At 38.2% G+C, this 25,245-nt stretch overlaps 1 protein-coding gene across 2 annotated transcripts in view; it reads left to right on the forward strand.

Moving 5' to 3' along the window:
• Positions 1 to 17,479, forward strand: part of ACYP2 (acylphosphatase 2) — a 175,327-nt gene extending 157,848 nt beyond the window's left edge. For both annotated transcript variants that reach the window (XM_082672872.1, XM_082672873.1), the window contains one exon: positions 17,019 to 17,479. In XM_082672872.1, coding sequence (XP_082528998.1) covers positions 17,019 to 17,133 — 115 coding nt within the window. In that variant the 3' untranslated portion in view covers positions 17,134 to 17,479. The remainder of the gene's footprint in view (positions 1 to 17,018) is intronic.
• Positions 17,480 to 25,245: the final 7,766 nt, after the last annotated feature.

The following is a 25,245-nucleotide window of genomic DNA, read 5'->3' on the forward strand; positions in this document are numbered from 1 at the left end:
TAGTGTATGGTAACAGTCAATAAGTATTTATTGAACGAATGTGTAAATAAATAAATGGTATATTCTCCTATAATTTTTCAACTATATATTGTGGTGATTTTAAAACAAGTCCACAAATCCTTTGACACTCCTCTCACTAAAAGCGGGGTCTAATTCCCATCCCCCTGAATAGGGACCAATTTTACTGACTGGCTTTTAACAGATAGAATGCAGTGGACCTGACCCTGAGAGTCTTCCAAGACTAGGTTAGAATAGACAGTCCCCTTCCGCCTGGCTGGCTCGTTCTCTTGGACCCTGTGACTTTGGGCCCTTGAGCTGACAGACGTGTACGAAGTCTAGCTACCCTGAAGCCACCATGCTGGAAAGAGCACATAGGCATGGAGAGAGTTGTCTGAGGAGCCTCAGCTGTTCGCAACCCCAGGTGACTGAGTTTTCCCAGGATCACCTGCCACACCTCTGAGTGACTGAGCCGTCCAGTTATTCCATTCCTCAGCCTTCGAGCCACCCTCTGCAGCATGCATGGCAGGGATGAGTTCTCCCCGCTAAGCTCTGTCCACATTGTAGACTTGTAAGCAGGATAAATATTGTTTAAGTCTCTAGGTTTGAGGGTAGCAACCACAGTAATGGGAACATTCCCTAATTAGAACATCGGCTATATGTTGCCATGAGATTCTTATTGCTTGATCGCCATGGAGAACATTATGATCCTTTAACACATTCCCATTCTGGCTAATTCTCTCTGTGGCGGGGGGCATTCTTGCAGTCACCTACTACTCCAGTAGCCACTGGGTAGAACAGCCTTCACTTCCTTTACCTTTCCTAAATCTAAGGGAAAATATCAGAAATGTTGCCTTCTAACATTGAAACACGTAAAATCACCTCTTTCAAAGCAAACTGCCTTAAGATGGGGTTTGTGTACATGATATAAGTGATAGGTTTTTCCTTGTCTCTGCCCTAAAAACAAGGACGTACTGGAATATGTTTCAGTATAATCGGAGAGTATCCTCAGGACAGGAACAAAGTAACTGTAAAGAAAACCACAGCCTCATTAACCTGTGTGAGGCAGTGATATGGTAAGTGAAAAATGGTGGGTGGTGTAGAGTTTTTTAAAGGTGATCGATACCACCATTTCAGTGTTTTCTAGGGAAGAAGGTTTTATCATTATATATTTTCTAGGCCACAATATGCCTAAACTGGAAAAAGAAAAATCTATCGTAATTCTGTCTCATTAGCGTGCTTCCCCAATTGGAAAATTCTTGTACAGATGGATGATATATTTGACAAATAGAGCACCCAATATAAATGAATACATGGTATTGTATTTTTCTAAATTGATCCCCTATGAATTTGGTTACTATGCATTTGTTCCCCTGAACTTGATCACTTCAGAGAAAGCTTTTAATATCAATTTCCTAGACCCCTGAAGACCATTGGCATCTCCACCAATGTAATGATGCCTCATAGGACTCTATAGGAAGCTGCTAGCTAGTTTCTTTCTTTCTTTGATGTAAGTTTAGCTATAGCAGGAAATGGTGTGTGATCAGAAGAGGCTCCCAAACATAAGTCCTCATCTGGATGACTGCCAGATCACATAGTACTTTCTAGACCCAGTGTCAGGGAGTCTGGTTTCTTCCACAGCAGGACCCATCTTCTGGCTTTAGCTTCATGGTTATAACTTCTGAGACCTCAGGCCTCTAATTCTATTCAAATGTAAACATACCACTCTGGTGAGTTTAGATTTACATGCCTAGTTTGAATGGCCTCATCTGCAAGTCATTTGGAAAACTAAATATAACAGTCGTTTACTATATAAGTAGCTTTCAATTCAAAAGAGGGCGATGTAATTAATTAAACTGCATTCTGATTCTAGTACTACACATTCTTTAATCATTTTATTAATCGCTTCAGAGAAATCAAGCAATTTTAAAATGCAATATTAAAATTATGTAGAATTTTACCTTAGAAGAGGGGGAATCATTACATCTGTCAACTTCTTCCATTAAATCCTTTTCTTTCTTCTCCCTTTTAGCCTCTAATCCTTCCCTCTTTCACTTTGTCACCTCCCACTAGACAGGTAACTTGGATATACAGATGATGTCCTTTTATTTGTCTAAGATTAATCCAGCTGTTAATAAATTTGATTTTTTTATGAAAAATACAACAGTTTTAAGTCATCCTACGAGCATATACAATTTAAATTTGTTATCAGGGTGACACCGCTTATGAGCTGAAATGGCCTTCTTACTGCCTATCATGAACCTCCCTATGAACTGAGTCACATGCTTACATTTAAAGATAAAACACCCTCCTAGGGGAAAACAAGAATGGAAAAATAATTTTTTTTTTTAACCCTGGGAAGTTCAAAAAGATAAGCCATTTCCCTGAGACATCTCCATAAAGAAGAGTTTCACTGTTTGATTTTCTGTTAGATATTTAAAGGTATTCGGAAAGCCCCCATCTTCAGGGTTAATATGTAAGTGCAGTAAGCTCTGTCACAGACGATCCCTTTAAAACGCAGCCCAACAGTCTTCCATTAACATTTAATTTTTCTGATTTTCCACCTATCAAATCTCCTGCTTGATCAGTGCTGCTTAGCTGCCACTGAGGCAGCTAAGAGGCAGGGTCATTAGCTGCCTCTCCATTCTACCTTTGAACTATTCTTTCGATTCAGTTCCGCACAAATTATTTCAAAGTGACTGTCAGGGAGAGCTTTGTGAGTTCGTCTTTAAAGTCAGTGCAGGCACCTCTCGGCTAGGCTTCCACGAGGCTGGCGGGCCTGGGAGAGCCGAGGCCCCAGCTCCTCCAGCAGCCGCAGCAAAGCGCTCGCTGGAGGCTGCAGCCGGGTGGGTGCCTGCAGCGCCCACCCCGCGCTCAGCGGAGCATCCAGCCCGAAGCTGCCCTTGCCTGGCGGTGGCGGCTGAGAGTTCTCTGTCCGGTTGTTCAAGGTCCGGGTCAGGACGGCGGCCACGGAGACGGCTGCCCTGTAGATACACGTTTTTGTGACCTCAGAACGATGCGTGTCTCTCTGTAATGGAACAGGTATCTAGCAAAGTCGGTTGTAAAACAAAACTCTATAAATAAATCTCCATATCCCTGTCCAATAATTTCCTTTATAAAAATCAAGGACACAGCATCAAGGAGAAAAAGAAAAAAGCAAAACACAATCCTCACAGCTTTACATGTTTAAACGTCACTTTGTTCCCAACATGACTTAAAGTGATTTGTAAGGCTATGTAAAACTGTAACAAGAGAGTGTACATTTACAAGTGGAAAAGGATAAAAAACAAGGGTGGAGACATAAAATAGAGCCAGGAACTAGGCTTTAAAAAATGTCTGAAATAATGGCCTCTGCTCTGGGCGGGTCACAGTTTGGCTCTAAATTATCTAGTAGCCCTTTGTCAGCTAATGGCATCACCCCAACAATTCAATTTGCTTATGAGCATTTTGGGGGAGGTGGGGAGAGAGGTCAGGGTGAGGGGTGAAAATACAGGCGAGTCTGGCCAACTCCCTTCTCATCTGGCTCCATGTAGGAGTAGATTTTAACATATCAGGAACAGAAAACATCCTAGACCGTGTGTCCTTAAAGCAATCCTCCTCGACTATTGTTCTTCTGAGGCAAGGCGCTTGTAAATACTGGAAGGCATTGAATTCAGAGCAGAGGTAGGCTTGGCCTGCCAAAAACAACCTTCAAGTTGTGTAAAGCTGCTGTGTCTCTCCTCTCCTCCACAGTCAGACAGCTCAAGAGATTGATCTGTTCTTGCTGTCTTCATTTCTTCACTTCCCCCTCACTCCTAAAACCATTCTAATCCGGATTCTACCCCCACCACATCACTGAATCTGATCTTGCAAAGGTCTCCAAAGTGTTCTTCAGTTCATCTTTTATTTGGGTCTCAGGAGCATCTGGAAGTTGACGTCTCTCTCCTTCTTAAAAATATTCTTTGTACTTAGTTTTCCTAATGTTGCAGGAAGGGGAATCCCTTTCAGGGTCCAAGAGTGGGCCCTTGTCTAATACTGGGAAATGAATTGTCTGAGGAGACACACGTGCTGACAAAGCAAGAGACTTTATTGGCAAGGGGCACCTGGGCAGAGAGCAGCAGCGTAAGGGAACCCAGGAGAACTGCTCTGCCACGTGGCTCACAGTCTCAAGTTTTATGGTAATGGGGTTAGTTTCCCAGTTGTCTCTGGCCGATCATCTTGGTTGGCCCATAATTGGTCTGACTCAGGGTCCTTCCTGGTGGCATGCGCATCTCTCAGACAAGATGGGTTCCAGCGAGAAGGATTCTGGGTGGTTGGTAGGATATATTATTGGTTGACGTCTCCTCCCTCCTTTTGGCCCCTCCCAGATTCTCCCAGTTAGTTTTTGGTGACAGCACCACATTCCTTATCAGGACCTCCTGTTGTGAGACAACTCATGCAAGTGGTTATCATCGTGCCTGGCCAAGGCGGACCGTTTCCATCAACAGTTCCCTAACACTAACACCACACTTCGTGGTTATTTCCCTCTTCTCTGGTCATTCCTTCTACCTCTCCTCCATTTGCTTCTCTTTTCCACCTGACCCTTCAATGTTGGTGTTCCTTGGGTTTCTGTTCTAGTGCTGAAAAGAACTCCAGATCTGAGAGAGTTCACAAAAGTATTGCTGTCATACAGAACAGCGAAAATAATACTTCTCATCTTTTGTATCCCATAGTGTAGAGTTTCATGAAGTTCTTGTTAACCGAATAGCAGTGGTAGACGTGGTATGTTGCCTTGCTCAACCTCTGTTCCAAATGCCTTCTGGTGCCTTTCCTTTACTGCAGACTCTGGAGAGCTAGGAGCTACGTTTCTCAGACTCCCTTGCAGCTAGAGTTTCAAATGTGATTTTGGTTTCATCAGTCAGAAGTCCTCGTGTGAAATTTGAATTTGGAACTGAACTGGGTGGGGAGAGAAGCAGCGGGATCTGAGTCAACCGTTGAGCAGGTGAGGATCTAGCAAACATTACAAGGCTCTGGAGCCAACAATTCTGGTAGGGGCTTAATGACTCCTGGACTGCAGTTGGGGTAGTGTGTTCATAATTGCAGTGATTTTGGTGGCAGCCTCCTGACTTCTAGCAGCTCCCTTAACGGGCCTATCAGGAAAAAAAAAATTGTCCAAGGTTTGGAAATGGAGATTAGGGGCTGTCTTTCAGGGAAGTGCTGGGTATTGTCTAGTGGAGCTTTATAGAATTTTCAGATGCTACACAAATGTGCACTTGATTGATTTTCTGTTGACCAGGTTATTTTACAACTCTGTAAGGTAGAAAGTTACTTGTAACAAACTACAGAAATGCAAACACTTCTTGTCCATAGAAAAGCAAATTAGTTTTTCTCTGATAGATATACAATTAGCTTTTGCCCTGAAAAAAAGATAATCCCAAACATTACTTTTTCATTGCCCTAGAAGTACACTAATATAGGAGCCACTAGCCACATGTGGCCATTGAGCACTTTAATGTGGCATGCTTGAATTGAGATGTGTTGTAAGTATAAGATACACACAGATTTCAAAGACTCAATATAAAAGTGTGTAAAATAGCATGTTCATTTTATTTATTGTTTATATAGATTATATCTTAATATTTTGGATATATTGGACTAAATAAAATATTTGTTAAAATTAATTTACGTATTTTTTACTTTTAACGTGGGTCCTAGAAAATGTTTAATTATACATGAGGCTCACATTACAAGGCTGTTGGACAGTGCTGCCTTATAGAATTTTAACCAATTTTGCATCTATTAGCAAGTTGAGTTCAGCATTCCTGATTGTATGCATGAATATATACGTGTAATATAAATTCTCCTTTGAACCAGATGTAACATCTTCTATGTTCCCTCATTAATTAATGTGTTGAATAGAAATCTTTGACACATGTCATATTGTATTTGCATGAGAATCACAGTTTTAACATTTTATACTTTAGCAGTCAATTCTACAGAGTTGCTCCAACAGGCCCATCCAAATCTGTTCTTCCAGCCCTTCCAGTGATTTTGTAAGGACCTACTTCGCTATATTAAATTCCACTGTAAAATAGCTAAGGTGGTTTTCATTACCTGCTACTGTACCCTGTCTGATACAATAGCTAAAAATTATTGAGTGCTTACTATTCTCTAGATATTGTGTAAAATGCTTTACACAGATTCTCTTGTTTAATCTTCATAACAACTCTCTGGGGTAGGCTATATACTCTCCCTTTTTTTTTTACAAATGAGGCACTGAGAGTTTAAGAAAGTTGACCAAGATGACCAGTTAAGAAGTGGTAACTGGATTCACATCCAAGCAGAATGACCCGAAAGTCCACTCCATTACCACTGTGCTGCCAGCATTTATTTTCTTTCTACAAAATGAAACAGAAGAGCGTATCTGTCACTTTGTTGACCTGGAAACTGTGGTGTGGCAGAGAAGCTAGAGGTTTCAATCATGCCTTCACTTCTTCTGCCTTCTCTGCATCCAGACCCTTGATTCAGATTGGCTGGTTCTCAGAATCTCAGACATAGCTCATGCCTGGGTAGTTCTTCCAGACTCTTCCCCTAGATGAGGAGGTTGAGTGACATGCTATTTCCCACTGCAGCTGAGAAGCAGCTCCACCAAGAACAAGAGGTTTTACTAGTGTAATTGCATTCAAGTGTGTGACCTGGAGGCTCACAGAGCTTGCTAAGCAGGCTGTCCATCATCTTTGGCAAAGGTAGAGAACAATTACGCTAAAATAACTGCTTTTAAGGGCCTGCTGGGTGTCAGACATCGCATTAGGCAATTTATATACCTTCTCTTTAATCCTTTCAATAACTCAGTGAAGTGAGTATTATCCTATTTTAAAGATGAGGAATCTTGTCTCAGCTTAATTATGGATATCCTAGGATTCCCTTTATAATCACTGAACTCTTCACTAATCGTGGGCTACATATCTAACAGAAACTTTAGACATTATATCAAAATACGTTCAGGGGCTTCCCTGGTGGTGCAGTGGTTGAGAGTCCACCTGCCAATGCAGGGGACACGGGTTCGTGCCCCAGTCTGGGAAGATCCCACATGCCGCAGAGTGGCTGGGCCCATGAGCCATGGCCGCTGAGCCTGTGCGTCCGGAGCCTGTGCTCTGCAACGGGAGAGGCCACAACAGTGAGAGGCCCGCGTACCGCAAAAAAAAAAAAGTTCAAATGCTTTTATTGATAATGAAGAAGTATATGATATTATTTGTCCACATGTAACTAAATAAGGAAACTTGCTAAAGAAAGAATAGCAAAAATATTATATGCTATTCTTTCATTATTAATGCTAATTTGAAAGCTTGAAATGAGCAGACAACTCAATATTTTCCAACATGCATCACGTTAGCTTTTAATTCATTAGCTGTCTTTTCCTACTGTTTGCTTTCTTGCTGTGGTCTACATTTTATACTGGTGCTACAGAGCTATGTGAAAGGATTATGCTGCCCCACTTTAGTCCCAGGAAATAGAACTGCTATGAATTATTAATAGTATTGGCTTTCTAATGCTTTAATTTCACCTCTTTGTTTCAGAGAAGGATATTAGTTAAATGGGATTTTTTTTTTTTTACCACTCCAGGAGCTTACTACATTTTGTAGGAAATGCTGACTTGAGTTATAGAAAATATGGTCTTATGTTGATTTCCACCTCTACCTGTGATGGATCCTCCAACCATTCCACTCCTCTGTATCCTTGCTTAGTGATAGGTTAATAGGGACGTTTTCAAACTGTGCTCTTCAGAGCCCTTGGGATTCCCCAGTGGTTCTCGAGGTGCAGCTGGCAGAGAGAAAGGCCTGGGGGGAAGGTTCTGCACCCCCAGGCCCCAACCATTCCCTTGTTCAGAGAAGCACTTCACTCCTGCTATAAGCAGTAAGCTTTTGTGCAAGATTATTTTGGAAGAAAGGATTCTTTTCTTTAAAAAGGAGCTTAAAAATCCTGAATTAATACAGCAAATACAATAAATAGGTGTCTGTACATCTTTGGGATACTAAGAAAAATGTCTAAGGATTTTTATTGGATAATCACAACATGTATGAGCACATACAACCAATTGTGCGCTGAATTTGACCAAGGTGGCGGCAAATCAGGTGACTGGGTTTGCAGGATGGACTTGGCCCTCTTGTGGTGTTGAGATAGTCACCCTGAACTGAGTGGAGTCGGTTACTATGTTTATTTATGTAGTGAGTAAACTCACAATCACAAGAAATGCAGTAAAATCTGGGGGCTGGCAAAAATATTGATACATGGACAGATTCCCATGAACCACAGGCTTATCTTCAGCTTATTAGGTCGATCCATAGGCTTCTAACTTTCTTTAAGAGACTGAATATTGTCATTATTTGAGTTATTTCATAGGGGACTTCCATCAGCAAAATATTTACTCATTTTCTGTAATAAGAGCAACTATTTCTTTACCTTTCAAAGAGGGGGGGGGGGAAAAGCAGGAGGGTTTTGTTTTGTGTGAGGTAAAAATCGAAGAGTTAACAGGTCATGCTCAGGGTTCCTTTCTGTGTGTGGACTGTGTAGTCCCTATACAGTCTATGCCCCTTCCTCTCATGCATGGAAGCTACAGACCTGAGGAGGGCAGGCAGGTGACAAAGACTCCATTCATTCAGTAAATATGTATTGAGTGCCAATTATCACTGGGCATCATGCTAGATGTTGGGGATACAACAGTGTGTAAGACTCTGACCCTGCCTTCTTAGAATTTGCATTCTAATGTGGAGGAGGCACGTAGTGAATACATAATCATATAAACATAGCAATTATAGAATGTGGCAATTCCCATGATATACGCAATAGCATGGGAGTAGGGCCCTTTTTAGATAGGGGCAGTCAAAGTAAGGTCTCTGAGAGGGCAAAAACCTCAGTGCATTTTAGAAGGCCACAGCTGGCCTCTGCTGGCTGCCAAGGCCATAAATGTGTGGCACTTACTGTACTTGACAGCTAAATGTGTGCCATCAGCACCCACGAATTAGAGACAATGCTGTGGAAACCCTGAGGGGACCAATAGTTGGTGATTCTCTGAACAGGAACAGAGAAACACAGCACAGTTAATTTATTAAATGAAGAGATTTTTCCTCGGTCACTTAACATTTATCAGCACTGTGTTTTATTCGTTTTTCTTTAATGCAAAGATGGCCTGAAGAATACTTAAAAGTAATATGTACAAGATCATTGTCCTTTGCCATTCCATAAAAAATTGTTTTCACAACTGTGAAAACATGTAAGGAATGTATCCATAATGGAATTCCTGTTTCTGTTATTTCTTTATAATTGTTAACGGCAACATGATTTTGGTAAGAGAATTAAAGTTTACAAAAATTAGTTTTATTTTCAAAATTTCTACATAAGGCATTTATATTAGAGGGAAGGGAGGACATGGTTATCAAGTAACATGACTTCTGTCAATAGAATTTTCCAGTTTACATTCTCATTCTTTCATTTTTATTCATTGAACCTTCTTATTGTTTTTTAAAGCCTACCAGTGGATCATGTTGCTTAAATAAAAATACCTGAAAGATATATGCACACAAAGCAGACTCAGATTTACAGCAGAAATAATGGACTTGAGTCTTGTTCGAGAAAATATAATTCACCCATCCATCCAGCCATCCATTCAATATTTATTGAGTCTGTGAAACTGATAGGTAAAATATGCTGGAGTTAAGAGCGTGTATTAGTGTATTATGATTGTGTTGGGTGCACACAGTTCATGATTCAATCTTTCTCTGCATAGTTACTGTAGCAATTCTCTGAAAGGCATGTAAGTAGCCAAAATGTGGCTAGAGAAGCTAAAATAAAGAGCAATTTGAAATTATCCACTGTGTTAAAAATTGACTAACAGAATGAATTCTGGAAAAATACATGGGGTGGTTTACCTAGGCAACCACAAAGAAAAGAAAAGAGAAACTATTATATCACCAAGGAAGTTCAGTAAGCCATCTGATTACAATATGAGAAATCACTAGTTTCTCTGTATACCAGTTTAAAAACATGATGATTAAAATGCATCTTGTTCAAAACAGCAAGAAAAATAGAACATATCTAAGTATAAACTTACCAAGAAATATACAGGACCTGAATTTAAGCAAAAAAATTTTAATGAGGAACATAAACACTTGAACAAAAGTAGACAAAATTGTTACTTTTTTTTAATACAGTTTTCTTGAAGTTTAATAATTTTTCGAAGTAATTCAAGAAGGTCAAGAGAATGTATTTCTTTTTTCAAAAAAGATAGTTTGGTTTAAATCACTGTACTTGGTTTCTAAGTGGGTTTTTAAAAATAATTTACATAGATTTCTTTTTTTTCTTGCTTTATGAGAAATACTGATCAGCATATTGCTTCTTTGAAAAGGGGGCTCAAATCACCCAATTCTTTGTGAGAAATAAATTAAAATTATTTAATTATTGACTTCACTTTATTCATAATCAATACTCTATTCATAAATACTCTTTTTTTTTTTTTTTTTTTGGCGGTACTTGGGCCTCTCACTGTTGTGGCCTCTCCCGTTGTGGAGCACAGGCTCCGGACGCGCAGGCTCAGTAGTTGTGGCACACGGGCCCAGCCCCTCCACGGCATGTGGGATCTTCCCAGACCGGGGCACGAACCCGTGTCCCCTGCATCAGCAGGTGGACTCTCAACCACTGCGCCCCCAGGGAAGCCCCATAAATACTTTTTATTCATAAATATTCATGAAAAAGTAAAAGCATATTGAATAATTTAAATACATATAACAAATTATTTTTAAATTTTTATTTTATATTGGAGTAGAGTTGATTAACAATGTTGTGTTAGTTTCAGGTGTACAGCAAAGTGATTCAGTTGTACATATACATGTATCTATTCTTTTTCAAATTTTTTTCCCATTTAGGTTATTACAGAAGACTGAGCAGAGTTCCCTATGCTATACAGTAGGCCCTTGTTGGTCATCTATTTTAAATATAGCAGTGTGTATATGTCAATCCCAACCTCCCAGTTTATCCCTCCTCTGCCCCCCCCCAGCCACCTTTTCCCTTTGGTAACCATAAGTTTGTTTTCTAAGTCTGAGAGTCTATTTCTGTTTTGTAGGTAAGTTCATTTGTATCTTTTTTTTTTTAGATTCCACATATAAGTGATATCATATGATATTTATCTTTCTCTGTCTCAGTTACTTCACTTAGTATGATAATCTCCAGGTCCAACCATGTTACTGGAAATGCATTATTTCATTCTTTTAATGGCTGAGTAATATTCTGTTGTATATATGTACCACATCTTCTTTATCCGTTCATCTGCTGATGGACATTTAGGTTACTTCTATGTTTTGGCTATCATAGACAGCGCTGCAATGAACATTGGAGTGCATGTATCCTTTCAAACCATGTTTCTCTCTGGATATATGCCCAGGAGGGGGATTGCTGGGTCATATGGTAGTTCTATTTTTAGTTTTTTAAGGAACGTCCATACTGTTCTCCATAGTGGATGTACCGATTTACATTCCCACCAACAGTGAACCTCACTTTTCCCCACAACTTCTCCAGCATTTATTGTTTGTAGACTTTTTGATGATGTCCATTCTCATCAATGTGAGGTGATCTCTCATTATACTTTTGATTTTCATTTCTCTAATAATTAGTGATGTTGAGCATCTTTTCATGTGCCTTTTGTTCATCTGTATGTCTTCTTTGGAGAAATGTCTATTCAGAGCTTCTGCCTATTTTTTGATTGGGTTGTTTTTTTTTTTGATATTGAGCTGCATGAGCTGTTTGCAGGTTTTGGAGATTAATCCCTTGTCAGTCGCATCATTTTCAAATATTTTCTCCCATTCTGAGGGTTGTCTTTTCATTTTGTTTATGGTTTCCTTTGCTGTGCAAAAGCTTTTGAGTTTAATTAGGTCACATTTGTTTATTTTTATTTCCATTACTCTAGGAGATGTATCAAAAAAGATATTGCTGTGATTTATGTCAGACTGCTTTTCCTATGTTTTCCTCTAAGAGTTTTATAGTATCAGTTCTTACATTTAGGTCTTTAATCCATTTTGAGTTTATTTTTGTGTATGGTGTTAAAGAATGTTCTAATTTCATTTTTTTACATGTAGCTGTCCAGTTTTCCCAGCACCACTTACTGAAGAGACTGTCTTTTCCTCCATTGTACAATCTTGCCTCCTTTATTGTAGATTAATTGACCATAGGTGTGTGGGTTTATTTCTGGGCTTTCTATCCTGTTCCATTGATCTATATTTCTGTTTTTGTGCCAGTACCATACTGTCTTGATGGCTGTAGCTTTATAGTATAGTCTGAAGTCAGGGAGCCTGATTCCTCCAGCTCCGTTATTCGTTCTCAAGATTGCTTTGGCTATTCGGGGTCTTTTGTGTTGTCATACAAATTAAGATTTTTTTGTTCTAGTTCTGTGAAAAATGCCATTGGTAATTTGATAGGGTTTGCACTGAATCTTTAGATTGCCGTGGGTAGTAAAGTCATTTTGAAAATATTGATTCTTCCAGTCCAAGAAATGGTATATCTTTCCATCTGTTTGTGTCATCTTTGATTTCTTTCGTTAGTGTCTTATAGTTTTTGGAGAACAGGACTTTTGTCTCCTTAGGTAGTTTATTCCTAGGTATTTTATTCTTTTTGAGGTGATGGTAAATGGGAGTGTTTCTTTAATTTCTCTTTCTGATCTTTCATTGTTAGTGTATAGGAATGCAAGAGATTTTTGTGCATTAATTTTGTATCCTGCAACTTTACCAAATTCACTGATGAGCTCTAGTAGTTTTCTCATCGCATCTTTAGGATTTTCTATGTATAGTATCATGTTGTCTGCAAACAGTGACAGTTTTACATCTTTTCCAATTTGGATTCCTTTTATTTCTTTTTCTTCTCTAATTGCCATGGCTAAGACTTCCAAAACTATGTTGAATAAAAGTGGTGAACGTGGACATCCTTGTGTTGTTCCTGATCTTAGAGGAAATGCTTTCAGCTTTTCACCATTGAGAATGATGTTAGCTGTGGGTTTGTCATATATGGCCTTTATTATGTTGAGATATGTTCCCTCTATGCCCACTTTCAGGAGAGTTTTTATCATAAATGGGTGTTGAATTTTGTCAAAAGCTTTTTCTGCATCTATTGAGATGATCATATGGTTTTTATTCTTCAATTTGTTGATGTGTATCACACTGATTTGCAGATATTGAAAAATCTCCTGGTCCGGATCTTCCCGGACCAGGGCACGAACCCACATCCCCTGCATCGGCAGGCGGACTCCCAACCACTGCGCCACCAGGGAAGCCCTCTGTTGATGATTTTTGCATCTATGTTCATCAGTGGTATTGGTCTGTAATTTTCTTTTTTCCTGGTATCTTTGTCTAGTTTTGGTATCAGGGTGATGAGGGCCTCAGAATGAGTGGGAGTGTTCCTTCCTCTGCAATTTTTTGGAATAGTTTGAAAAGGATAAACTTTTCTCTGAATGTTTGATAGACTTCACCTGTGAAGCCATCTAGTCCTGGACTTTTGTTTGTTGGGAGTTTTTAAATCATGGTTTCAATTTCAGTAATTGTGATTGGTCTGTTCATATTTTCTATTTCTTCCTGGCTCAGTCTTGGGAGATCGTACCTTTCTAAGAATTTGTCCATTTCTTCTACATTGTCCATTTTATTGGCATATAGTTGCTTGTAGTAGTTTCTTATGATCCTTTGTATTTCTGTGGTGTCCACTGTAACTTCTCCTTTTTCATTTCTAATTTTATTGATTTGAGTCCTCTTTTTTCTTGATGAGTCAGGCTAAAGTTTTATCAATTTTGTTTATCTTTTCAAAGAACTAGATTTTACTTTCATTGATCTTTTCTATTTTTTTCTTTGTCTCTATTTCATTTATTTCTGCTCTGATCTTTATGATTCCTTTCCTTTTACTAACTTGGGGTTTTGTTTGTTCTTCTTTCTCTAGTTGCTTTAGATGTAAGGTTAGATTGAGGAAAGAACCTCATTTTAGATGCCTATGTATGCACTCCAGTATCTAGAATATACCTTGCATACAGTGCTACTTAAATACTTATTGAATTGAATTAATGGGTACTATTGGATTATGTGGTTCTTTTACACATTAACGGGGAGTGGGAAAAAATATATATCTCATTCCAATCACATCCTCGCTAATTAGAAAAAAATTTGTGACTAGTTATTTTTTGGCTAGGAGAACTCTTATGTCTGCCATTTCCAGACCTGAGCCACCCCTATCAAGGGCAAGGGCAGCACATGAAGAGTGAGGTCTTAGGGCTTGCCAAGTGACAGATGACCAGAATACTCCTAGGTGAGTAGGCACGTCAGGCAAGACAGTTCCTAGCAACACGGATGACATGTGTGGAGCCATGGCACAGAGTGGCCCTCCCCCTACACATACACACACACACAGTGTAAACAGAGCTGACTCACCTAACAGCATGACCATTCTGCTCCTACCAGTGGTGTAAATTCCTCCTTGGCCATAGGTCTAGCCAGTGAAGAAGTTCTTGGTGGTGTTGAAGATCAACTACAGGTAGATAGTCAAGCTCTCAACTAGTTAAATACACAGAGCTCAGGTGGATTAGTCATTGCAGCTTTGATGTCCACTAGTCCAAGTCCTGGACTCAGTGGTTCAAGTTCCTCTCTTATTCTTACTGGAGCCCATTCAAATATGGCTTTCACTCCACCAACACTGTTCTTGTCAAGGTCATCAGTGACCCCTGTGTTACTAAACACAATGGTCAATTCTCAGTCCTCACCTTACTTCACCTGCTGGCAATGTTGCCCCAGTTGATCTCTCCCTGTTCCCAGAGGGCTTCATTTGACTCTCAGGACACAATGCTCTCCCAGTTTTTCTCCTACCTCACTGGATGCTTTCTTTTCCTCTGCTGGTTCTTCTTCTATTTCCTGAGCTCTTAACATTGGGATGCCCTACAGTGCAGTCTGTGGACCTCTTTCCTTTTCTATCTACATTCACTTTCTTGGTGATCCCACCCATTCTTATGGCTTTCAATGCTATCTACAGACAAATTCCAAATTTCATCTCTCCAGATTCATAGATCCAGCTGCCTACTCAACATCTCATTTAGATGTTTAACAGACATCTCAAATTTAACATTCTATAAATGAACTTCTGATCTTTCCCCCAAATCTGCTCTTCTCACAGTCTCTCCATTTCAGTAAATGACAATTCCATCCTGTAGTTTTTCAAACCAATTGTAGTTTTTCAAACCAATTGTAGTTTTTCAAACCAATAACCCCGGTATCATCCTTCAGTCTCCTCTTTTTCTCACACCCACATCCAATCTGTCAGCAAATCCATTGACTATACCTTCACAGTATATCCAGAATCTGATCACTGTCACCACCACCACTGCTCCTACCCTGGGCAAGTTACTTAACTCTTCTGTGTCTCTTTCCTCATCAGTAACTTAGGAGGACTAATGGACTATAGCTTACAGGGTTAATGTGTGGATTAAAGGAAATAGTGTATGTAAAGAATTTAGCACAGTGCTGAGCAAACAGGTAGTGCTTCATAAATGTTAGCTTTTATTTCTACTGGCCTTTCTTTTCTAGAAGGTTTCAAGGAGATTTGACTGGTAATGTTGAAGCCATCAGCCGTTTTCATAATAACTGAACTTCATTCTTCAACACATGCAATTTTGATTTTTAAGATTTCAACTAAATGAGTTGAAGAAAAGAAACTGTTGCTGTGCTGATGGCTTAGCTTATGAAAAAGAATAAAATAAAAGCTCACGTTACCCAGAAAAATTGTCACAAATAAGAATCAAAAAGGGGGTTAAAACAAACTACTATTTGTAAAATAAATAAGATACAAGGATGTAATATACAGCACAGGGAACATAGACAATATTTTATAATAACTTTAAGTGGAGTGTAATCTATAAAAATATTGAATCACTATGTTGTACACCTGAAACTAATATAATATTGTAAATCCACTATATGCCAATAATAGAGTTAAATAACACAAGGGCAATCTTGAATCATTGTCATTCTTCTCCAGCCTGATTAAGAGTAATTTTCAGCTAGTCAGACAACTTTAGCTTAGAAAATATTCTTAATTCAAGGTTATGTGAGATTGTTACACATGATACTGCACAGCTGTACACAGCACTAGCTTCACAACCTCAAAGACTTTTGGGGATATGAGGAAACTTGTAGACTGTTTCTACAACTGGGATAACAGCCATCATTTGTATAAAACTGCCTCCTATTATTATTAACCTGTAGTCCCACTTAATCTGAAACGCCAACTAATTATTAGTAGGTAGAAAGATTCTGGAAAATCCTTAACAATATCTGAGGTGTTAGCAATATTACAGTAATCTTGGAATTTATATGAAGCATCTCATTAAGTACCAAATGTATAAATTATCACTTACTAGTGATATCATGTATAAATTAGACACATGATATCACTAATAAGAAAAAACACTATATAAGCAGAAAAAGTTTCAGAACATTTACTCTGTCTCTTTAATGCACTTTGCTAATATATATGGTAAGAAATGTTTTTTGAATAGATAAGAAAAATATTCATCTAATTTTATTTTAATGTTTAAATAAAGAATAAATGTGATTTTTCCCATATTCTTTCATTCTTTCTCTCTCTCTCATTCTGCACATACATATATATAATCTACCATGTGCTGGGTAAGGAGAAAAACTCATGGTGCAGTTTTTCTTCTTTATAAAAATATTTTTATCCTTTTGCATACAAGAGCTAGGTAGTAATGGCATCGGATGTTTTAAGAGGAGGGAAATAACCCCAATATGAAATCATCCGGAGTTGACTGTGCTTAGTTTGTCATTAGCTTTTCTTTGTCCACATTTAATTATATGTTAAACTCTGTGGTATTCTGATATAAAATTTTCACGTTGTACAAATCATGTATATATTTCACATTATATGCAGAAGTTACTTAGTAAACGTAAACTCCCATTATTACTCATCGTGGGATCATTTTAGCTAGTCTATATATACTTAAATGCTAATTTTTATTTGTGTATTTTTTGTAGGAAGTCCTGGCTGAGCAATGTTGGAAGTCCTAGTTCTCGCATCGATCGCACGACCTTTTCCAATGAAAAAACCATCTCTAAACTTGAATACTCTAATTTTACTATTCGATACTAATAGGAGAAAAATTAAAATTGTAACGCTCATACTGCACAAAAGACACTATGTATTCTTAAGTCTATATACTACAATGATAGTAGCAGAGTAGGGTAAAAAAAAGGAACTTTCTGTTCTGAAAGCTACATTATATGTTACTAAAAATGTCTGACACTGAAATAGTTTTGCTCAAATATGTTTTGAACAAGCCAAAACTTAGCGTTCTAAAATTTAAAATGTCATTACAAAATATTTAATATGAATATTTTACTGTATTTAAACTTGTCTCTTGGAATCTTTAATTCTAATATTATGGCATACATGTTATTTGGCTGGACATAAAATAAAGTTAACCATGTAAAAATTATTTTTAGGTATTGTTGTCTGAATTGCATTCTAAAATCTCTGAATAATAATTTAAAGTTGAATAATTTGTTTAATAACAACAACAAAATAACCAGTAGTTAGATATAAATGTATATGATGATCAGCATAGCCCTAAAATCAATAGTTTCAAAAACTCTGGTTAAATGAGAACATGACTCAGTACTTCGGTTGGAAGTACTTAATGCTTTCTAGGAACTATATTGTTCTGTACAGTGAACAGATGAGTGAAGAACCCACACTGGTAGTGTAGCAAGCTGCAAGGTTTATATCCACAAACACCCACAATGGATGGCCTATGAACCAGGAAAGGAACTGAGAGTCTAAATAAATCATACTATCCCGCAAACTTGGCCTATCATCTGGGGATTTTCACATACAGTTGATAATTAAGCAACATAGTATTTTAAGGGGAAGGTTTATTTCTATACTACAGAATTATACTCTGGAAAATGGGAGACCTTTAACTCAAAATACTGGGGAATTTCAAATTTGTAGGTATATACTTACATATTCCTTCAATGATTTACAAGTTTTTATAACAATGGAATCCATTAAAACAAAGGTTTACATGGAATTTTATACATAAAGCAAGTGGAAAAGGACTAGAATGATTGAAATCAGCGTCCGTGGAGCCCTGCACACTTGATCTCAGTTTTCCCTCCCGCATCTTGTCCTCAGCAATTGTCCAATAATTTCAAATGCCTTGGGAATACAGGCTAGAAACCACCATTCTGTATCTATGGAACAAATGTCTATTGCTACACTCCATGGCATACAGAAAGAATTCAGGCCTCTCTTCTCTACCTGCTGCAAGATTAGAAGTAAGGAGATGAAGCATGGGCTGACTTTTGTTCACTTGAATGGTTAATTCGATGATAATATTGATATCAAATGTATATAAGCAGACAATACAACTTTAGGGAATGACATTTTTTTTTAACTTTCCAAATACACTTAAAGGAGTAAAGAATTTTCCTACTTTTTTAATACCATCACCACGTAAAGGAGACTCAACTGTGTTATTCGTTTGGCTTTTCCTCTCCCTGTATTTCCCCACTCCTGATTCAAGGAAGGTCGACAAGTCTTTAGCCCTTTATCTCAAGGAGGGTTTTGGTGCCAGATTCCCTGAAGACGACTTTCCTTCCAAGGTTTCATTTTAAAGGGAGCATTATGCTGTGAGTTGAGGAGAAAGACAAACACTGTGCCTTTAGCAGGTAAAAGAGAAGCAGAAGTGGCAAGAGCCAAGGGGACAACGAGATTATCCAAGACTTTGGAAAGGGACCAAAGGCAATGTATTTCCCAAGAGATGGAGACCTGTGCCTTTCTCCCCAGTAGCACCTCTGGGGGATGGCCAAATCTGAGAAGGAAACAGCTGTGGTCCACCCAGAGAAGCTAGATCCCAAGCCCAGGGGCTTCCAGTCCTAGCAAGATTCCTATCCCCAAAAGTGCTGCAAAGCATCCTGACTACAAGGGACCATGGTGGTCATGGTAACTGGTATGGACAAGAGACTAGAGAAGTCTTTCCTGAATGTTCTCTCTACATTAGGCCCTTTATATGATCCTTTTGAGAGAGGGTACAAAGCACCAGGGATGAAAGATTTAACTTCTCACCTCCCAGACAGGATGGGACTTGAAGCAGGCTCAATTTGACTTAGGGAAAATAAATAATTTCTCGCACAGTCAAGTTGAAAATAAAATCTATATCTCTACACATAGGAAGGCCAAATGATTTTAGAAAAATACGGTCTCAGAAGTGACACCAATATGTCACTTTATTACCCTGATTTCCTCTGGTAGTTCCCTTCCCCAATCTCTTTATAAGAAAATCACACTTTACTGGCACAATCTTCTAACTGCACAAAGTGAATCACATTAGTCAAGGTTGCTTAATACATAACTAAGTTCTATTACGGGATGAAAAATATTGTAAATAATGATTAAAAATGGGTGTTCATAAATGGATAGAAAGCAAGAGAAAAAAAAGGTAAAGCAATTTCAAAAATGTGTTGAGACCAGATAGCACATCTGAACAGTAAACTTAATGTGTCATATTGAACGTACACAGGGACTTTTAAATTTACATATCATATTTTAGATAATAACAAACTTTGACAGGTTTAATTTTGCCAGAATTAGGCATTTTAAAAACCAACTAAGCAAAAGATGGGTCTCTACTTCAATGACTGTCAGCCAGGAGTCTCAACACCCCACATGCCCACAACCTCCTCAAGAAACAACACATCAGAATTAGGGGTATATGATTTGTTAAAGCATGTAACTATTTTTCATATTTATAAAAATATGCCTATCTTTTTAAAAAGCTAACTCAAGAAGTAAAGCACTTGGCTGGAGGGAAGATGCAAAAGACAGACTCTTTAGCAGTCTGGGTGCACAGAAGCAACAGGGGTGTAGTAGAAACAGGAGATTTTTCTATTAAGAAGACTGTGGGCTTCTAAGCTTGAGAAGAAGCAATTCAACTTTCATATGAGGCTGGGAATCTCTAGGTACAGGGGAATTCCCTGCAGCCTGAAGAAGGCTTGTGCTTCAAAAGTAGGTGCTTATGTTAACAAAGAGCACAGAAGCACTGAAGGGGGAACTAAGAGGTGCAGGGTGGATATGGCCACAACACCCACTAGTTTGACTTTTCTGGAAGTTGGTCACCATTTTCACAATGAAATATTTTCAACTTTGTCTATCGAAGGAATCTTTCAGAAGCACCTGTCTCTAAACTCATAAAGACAACAGAAAAAGCAATCCAATTCCAAAATTTAGCTTGTATTTGGAAATATATAGTCCACAAATATTTTTCATATAGTACTTCTCCCTGGCCTCCATTAATGCAGATATCAAAGAATGTTCACTACTTGTTAAAAGGATGAGATCTTCATGTCTGGAACTAATTTTGGGAACTGAATATAGGCAGTGTGGTATGGTAGAGGATATTCTGCTCTAGGAATCAGAACACCTGCATTCTGGGCCCAGCCCACCCATTAATTAGCTGTGTGCCTAGGTGCCCTCAATGGCAAAGTCAAGAATTAGGACTTCTCCCAGGATTCCAGTAAGACAGAGACCTCCCAGGAAGTGGTACCAGGAGAACTACAGAAAGGCAATGAGGAAGCTGGGCAGCCAACAGTCCCAATCAGACCAGTCCTACTCTCATCTCTTTCCTATATTAGGATTCTCCATAAGACGTATTTTGAGAAGAATTCTGCCTCAAACAAAAAACTGAAAAGAAACAAAAACAACAAAGACACTGAATTTAGCATCTGGGGTCTTTTCTAAATTTTTATAAATGCTAAACTCGAATGCATTGCCCATTCTCTTGATTACTTTTGTCAAGCCAGTGTGGTAGGTATACTTTACCTGTAGCCATTTCCATTTTTGTGACAACTGAGCATTGAAAATAAATTTTTCTTTTTCAGAGTGGCCTCCATAAAGGTCCATGATAACTAAAATATTTCTGAAAGTGATTTTCTGTTGTCTTTTGTTTCTATTTTGATGTTACCAAAATTTTAAAAATATGCAAGAGAAAATACAAATATATAATTAGTGGCTTAATTAAAAAGTGTTTTATAAGCATATCTTGAAGATTTTAACTTAACATTTAGAATTATGTGTAAAAGGTAATTTTCCCCTTCTTAACAGGTTCAAGTGGTTTTGAATAAAACCAAAGTCTGATGAAAATTTAAAATTTTAGAATTAAAAAGTCTAGTTACTGTGTGATCTCATTAGCAGATTTTCTGTAGAAAGTGGGTTCTTCCCTCTTCTAGAGAGCAAGATTTATGCTTTCTCCTCCACTGAAAGGACAGTATACCTTCTTGGTTGGATGTCTAAGATACTTCTTTCATCCTTAAACTACATTTTTCTTTCATTAGTTTTATTTTCCATGTTGCCACAATGAACTGTTCAAGAATCAGTGAATACAAGTTTCCAATGTGGTATCTTTTTTTTTCTTCTAGTTTTTTACAAATACTAGAAGACACATAGAGAAAGAGAAGATGCAGGAAATTCAATGTATTGGAAATGTGGTGTCTGTTTCAAAACAGTTCTAAAGATAAAGGATCAAAGTCAGTCATTTGACCATTTGCAAGTATTAAAGCAGAATTTCCACTGAATTCAGTGCATATTAATCTGGATTAAGAACATGCCTGCAATATTTCACCAGGAAATTGGCATAAAGTGGGTAGATGGTATGTACCATTATTTCTGAGCTGCTGTATCTACAACAATTAGAAAAAGATGAGACAGAAATCCTTCTCCTCAGGTATTATTTTCCAGGGTAGGAAAAGAAGAATCAACCCTTCTCTCCCTTCTCTGAACCCAGCTACTATTCTTTCTCCACTGATTGGGATAATAAAACTAAATCACAGCACACAGGGGACAGAAGGAACAGGTAGTAGCCAATTGGGTAGTCCCCTTACTTAAAGCATGGAAGCCAAGGCAAGGTAGCTCTGTAAGTGTTCCTTTTATAATTATTCATACTTTATACCTTATTTTATATATCCTATATCTATGGTGTATTTCATAATTTTTTTAAAAATGTAAGCGTCCTGAAAATCTCATAACAACAGCAAAATACTGGATTAGGGCAGATCAACCATTCTAAGGTTTTAGACCTGAGAGGGATAAACTGTCTGTTGGCAAATGCCAGTGTATAACCAAACTCGCCTCATTAAAAGATGAATAAATGGGAAAAAAAATCATCTTGAAATTCAAAACAGCACTACAGCCAAGGTAAATGGAATAATACCCCCTTAGAATCAGAGGAAGTACCTATCTCTAAAAGTTATTTATTATAGGAAAAAATAAAATTTCAGGAAACATCTGCATATGTCCTCAATAGTGTATAATGAAGGTTGATCTTTGAAAGAAGAGCAGGGAGCCAGTGGGGAGAATTCGTTCAGATTAAAATAAAATATATGGATTAAGGAAAATTAGTTGAAATATAAAATTCCATTCTGGAATTAGTAACTGGTAAATCTCAACAGTGATACAGAGCTGTGATTGTCAAACCCAGCTGATTATCAGAATTACCTCGGGAGCATTTTAAATAGACTTATTTATTACTAGGCTTCACCCCATACCTAATGAATCAGGATCTTCCAAGGGTTTTGTCCCTGAATCTGCAAGTTTAAAAATGTCCCCAGGTGATTTTGACAGTCTGGCAGTTTTAGGAAACACTGGTAAAGAGAATAATCTAAAAAGTTCATCAGGAAAAAGAGATGAAAATGTGAAAAAGAAAATTATTAATTTAGAAGAAAGAGCACTTATCTAACCCATCAATAAATCAATGATAGAAATTCATCGGGAAAAAGCAGAATAATTGAAAGAGAAGGAAAAATCAGTTATGATAGAAGAAAACTTTCTTAACGTATATAACTATAACCTATACAGTATAAAGTTACACAGTTAGGAACAACTTAGGTTTTAAGCAAAAATTACTGAAAATCAGCGCATACATAAAGCATGGCTAAAAAATTAATTATTAAGATAAACAAAAAACCTCTAGCATTCACTTTAACAAGGACCTAATTGCTGCCCAGTAACTGTTCTGTTTCTCTAACCCATTCACTCTCCCACCCTCCTAGACAACCATTTCACACCTACTCCTCACTCAGCCTTGGCTGTGATTTCTATTTCCAGCAGAAGAGAACTTCCCCCAAGCTTCTACCATTGCATTTACCTACCTACCCACATTTGTGCCCAAGTACTTCCTCTACCTTCCTGCCTGTTACCATAGGCAAATTGTCTGGACACCTGGATGCCATAGCCGCAAGGATGCTGCTCCTACCATTCTCACTTCCGCACCATCAATTTTTGTTTCCTATTGAATGAGTCTCTCCTACCCGTCTACACACATGCTGTTATTTGTTCCTCTCTTGACTCTTCCAACTACGGCCACATACCTCTTCCATTTATGGATAAACTCCTGGAAAATAAATAGTTGTCTACACTTGCTGGAATCCAATCCCTCCACTCTCAAATCTGTTTCCATCATGCTTTTGCTCCCCCACCTGTTGACACTCTGCATATTACCCCTAATGATTTCAGTTCAGTGTTTCTAACTCTACTGGGCAGTTCTGTCCTCCTCTTTACTTTAACCCATCAGTACTTGTTTTCACTTGGCTTCCTGGACATCACACTTTCTTGATTTTCCTTTTACCTCATTATTCACACCTTTTCAGTCTTCTTTTGTGTGATTCCTCCTCATTTCTACAATCTCAAATTTGGAGGATCTGAGAGCTCAGGCCCTGGACATCTTCTCTTCTTAATCTGTACTCATCCCTCTGGTAATATTATCCAGTCTCATAAATTTAAATATTATGTACATGTTGACAACTCCAAAATTTACATCTCCCAACCAGGCTTATTCTCTCAACTCCAGGTTCATCTAACCCACAGCCTAGTCCATTTCCAATTGGACTTCTATTAGACATCTCGAATTTTAATGTCCCAAAACGAGTTCCTAATTTGCTCCTCTCACAGACTTACTTCACCTCAGCTGATGGCTCCTCCTACAAACTCTACACCTTTGTAGATGGTGGCAACACCTCATTTTGAGATGCTTAAGGCCAAAACTCAGGGCTAAAAAAATTCATCATTGGCTTTTCTATTATTCATTCCCCTGTTGTCTCTGTCTTCAAACGTCCATAATCTGCTTAAAAATAATCCAGTAGGAAGAAGGGAGGGCCAGAAAGTGGATGGAGGTATAGATAAGACATGATTAAACATGAGTTGACAGCCACTATGTGGCTCACAGAGGTTCCATAAACCATTCCCTCTCTTTTTGTTTGTTTATATTTTCCACAGTAAAAAGTTTAAAAATATACGCTCAAATCTGAGCATCTCTCACTAACTCTAAGGCAACACCCTTGATCTCAGTCATCATATAACAGCCTCCTAATTGAACTCCTTGCTTCTGCCTTTTCCCTTCTTCAGTCTATACTCAACACAGCATTGAGGGATACTGTTAAAAAGGAAATCAGATCACGTCACTCCTCAGCTCTGAAACCCTCTGATAGAAATCTATCTTACTCTCAGTAAAAGCCCAGATCATTCCTGGGCCCTAAACAATGTGGCCTCCCCTTGTTTTGTTGACCTTACCTCCTGCTGCTCTCTCCCTCGCTCCCCGGGCTCCAGCTACAAGGAACTCCTTGCTGTTCCTTGAATGCCCCAGGCACCCTTTCCACTTACTATCTTCTCTGACTTGAATGCTCTTCTCCCAGACATCCACAGATATCACTTGCTTTCGCTCTTTGGGTAAATGTCACTTTATCAATGAGTCCTTCCCTGGCCACACTATTTAAATTGTCAAACACTCACTCCCCAAACTCCCTATTTACTTCTCTCCTTTACTTTCTCTATGGTGGTTATTACCATCTAACTAATATTCCATATTTTCTTTCATCCCAATGTAAGCTACATTAGGGCAGGAATTTGTGGAAGTTTGTACCCTGCTGTATCTGTAGCATCTACAATAATGCATGGCCATAGTAAGTGCCCAATAGTATTTGTTGAGTTAAATACAGGAAAAGAAATATTCCTCCAAGGGCTTAAACTATTGTAAGATGACAGAGTTAAGACTGCATATTCATGATAATATATAAAAAAAATAGGTTAAATTCCTCTATAACAATTCCTCACATAAGCCAAGCACAGACACATAGAATAGACATATAGAATAAGGTGACAAAAACTTCCATTATTATCCACAATATAGTGATGGATTTAATCTCCCCTTGTAAA

This window comes from Grampus griseus, assembly GCF_964374135.1.
Source record: "Grampus griseus genome assembly, chromosome: 15".
Lineage (NCBI taxonomy): Eukaryota > Metazoa > Chordata > Mammalia > Artiodactyla > Delphinidae > Grampus > Grampus griseus.